The 2,827-nt window shown below is 44.6% G+C and overlaps 1 protein-coding gene across 1 annotated transcript; it reads left to right on the top strand.

Annotated features, from left to right (window-relative positions):
- Positions 1-8: 8 nt before the first annotated feature.
- On the top strand, positions 9-2,172 carry LOC116379926 (cholesterol 25-hydroxylase-like; the record flags this gene model as incomplete). The annotated part of the gene is made up of 2 exons (XM_031841885.1): positions 9-427; positions 1,016-2,172. Coding segments are annotated over 2 exons (795 nt in total), but the record flags the coding sequence as incomplete, so codon positions are not given.
- Between the last annotated feature and the right edge of the window lie 655 nt (positions 2,173-2,827).

Here is a 2,827-nt window from a genome sequence, read left to right as displayed (position 1 = left end):
CCACAGAGCATGGAGAGGCGCATGCGCCTATCCTCCAGGGGCTATGGGAGTCAGTGAGATCAGGGCAGGAGGACATCCTGCTGTCCCCTTACCTGCCTGCGTCCTACGCCTTCTTGACCCACGTCCTGCTCTGCGCACCTTTCCTCGCGCTGGACGCGCTGGGGAGCGTCTGTCGGCGGGTCCGCTCGTGGAGGATCGCTGCAGAATCGGGTCCGCCGCCGTCTCTCCGCCGCTGGTTTGACTGTTTTTGGAGGCTGCTGTACAGATACCTGACTGCCGTCCTCCCGGCCACCGCGCTGTTTCACACGCTGAGGAGCCCCGCGTTACCGCAGCTGGCTCCATCCTGCTGGCAGCTCTTTGTGGAAATCTTCTCGTGTTTGCTGCTTTTTGACACGCTCTTCTTTATATGGCACGTCTCCATGCACAGGTGAGCACCCCATGTCACGTTAGTTGTGTACTATTGTCAAGCCCAATAGGGTGAAATAAGATTCAATAACTATCTTAAAACAAATGAATATGAAATGTAAAATAATAGCAGACAACAACGCCACCTACAGGAGTCCGTGACTCCAGTGATCATGTTTTTTTTTATCGAGGGAAGAGCTGCATTGGTCTTTAAGTCAGTACACCAAAACCAGTGACAGTGCAGGAACAGATCAAATTGACTCCTCACTCTTCAGTTGCCTCTGGGTCGCGTTGTAACATTCAGGATTCACTGTTCGCCCAACATTAAAGCGCCTGTATACTTGAGCAAAAATGAGCTGTTGGCATCTTCAGTCCAAAAGTGTTAATATTCCCTTTATCCTTAAATTCCTAGGTGACCATAGGTGCCCTGACAGTTGCCCTTTAATAAGACACGACATAATAGTATTGTATAGTGTAGTTGTTGTACTGTTGTAGTAGAGGTACCAGTAGAAGTAGTAGACTTCCACAGACACACTGACATTATGCCATTCTGGGAATATTGTCTTATCCATAACTTTTATAATTCAGCTTTTTGTGTGTTTCTCATCAGGGTTACCTGGCTCTACCGTAACGCCCACCAGCTGCACCACCAGCACCACACACCCTTCGCTCTGGCCGCTCAGGACAGCGGCTCTCTGGAGCTGCTGTCTCTGCTGCTGCTGGCTCTGAGCAGCGCCTGGGCGGTGGGCTGCCACCCTCTGAGCGAAGCCGTCTTCCACCTCGTCAACAGCTGGCTGGCGGTGGAGGACCACTGTGGCTACGAACTGCCCTGGGCTCTGCACAGACTGCTGCCCTGTCTGGGAGGAGCCCCCTACCACCAAGCCCACCATACTCTCCACAGTGTCAACTACGCCCCCTACTTCATCCACTGGGACGTCCTCTTTGGCACATACCGTGCACCAGAGAAGTATTCTCGTCCAAAGTGACAAAACTGTTGCTTATATAAAAACTGAGGATTGCTCAAGTTCCAGCAAAGCTGCCAAGATGCACTGAAGGATAAGTTCTGCAGATTTTGGTCATTCCTGATCATCCTGTTTCATGTTGCAAAAGGGAGATGTTATCCTACGGTTTACAGCAAACCAACCACGCCTATTTCAGTCACACATCCTACAATGCCAAGACATTTTCAGAGTTGTGATCACAAAATGCTATTTCTAATAAAAAATGATTGAAATCTGTATAACTGAGTTCATGGACAAACATCCTGTTCAGGTGCAGTATTTACAATGTGAAACGTTCATATCTACAACTGTTCTCCATCAAGTGAATGCAGCACGAGATGAGCAGAGATTACGATAAATCAAGACATTGAAACAATGAACAAATGCCTGAGCTAATATGCAACTGATGTGCACTCGTGACATGGGAGAGTTTTTGGATACATTTATCTTACGATTCAGCCGAACACTTGGATGAAACGAGTATCCCGAAGGATAATGTACTTTTAGTGAGCATGAGTATCATACCATTAAAATGTGCTACTTAATCTCATGTAATTCTTCACGTATTGCTTGGATTTTGTTTATATTTGCACCAATGCACCCTGACATCTATATATCGTGCATTTATTATACAACTAAAGCAAGTTCAATGTGATGTTTAGGATGTCTGTCATTGATAGAGGTGTTTAAAATTCAAAAATGTATCTAAACAACTCTTGCATATCGGATTATGTAAAAGTTAGAAAAGAAGTACTATCAAGTAAATGAAAACGTTTTTACTGTTTGCGTTTACCATCACAAATCATTTAACAAACTTCCTTTTGACCTTAAATATGATTGGTCTTCTATCCAGGTTGTAAAAGAGAGTGCGACAGTGTGCAGCACTCTAATCACACATCAGATTCAGACTTCTATTTCCTATTGATCATAACTATTTTCTTTATTGAGAATCCTTTTTCTTCTCTTTTGATATATTCCAAGGATGAACATTCCAACAGATGGACCATGCCGTGGTCAGAGTGTCCCAGTGCAGCACGAGGGACGGCGTGATAGGCCCCGCTTATTGTGGTGTAACAGTGGTCTAAAAAATGTTATTACACAAAGAGTAACAGCTATATAGAGTGAGGGACTGTGTTAGACTAGTTTAAACACATTTGCGTACCTTGATATCATGGTTGTATCTTGGGGCACAGACTTGATTACTTCATTTTGCAGGTCTACAGCTTTCCTCGAAACATGGATGAGTGACTTTAAATGCACTTTGCATTGCAACGGTTACTCAGAGAAAGCAATGGTGATTCACTGGTGAACAGACTGAAAGCAATGAGATGTTGAAATGTTGAAATGTTCAGGCTTTTTTCCTCTGATTTCAATCATAATTTCGTTCATATTTTGCCAGTCTGATAACTAATCCTGTTCTA

This window comes from Anarrhichthys ocellatus, unplaced genomic scaffold, assembly GCF_004355925.1.
Source record: "Anarrhichthys ocellatus isolate YVR2014 unplaced genomic scaffold, GSC_Weel_1.0 scaffold5549, whole genome shotgun sequence".
Lineage (NCBI taxonomy): Eukaryota > Metazoa > Chordata > Actinopteri > Perciformes > Anarhichadidae > Anarrhichthys > Anarrhichthys ocellatus.
The sequence above is the reverse complement of the archived record's forward strand: the minus strand, read 5'-3'. Positions and strand labels throughout refer to the sequence as shown.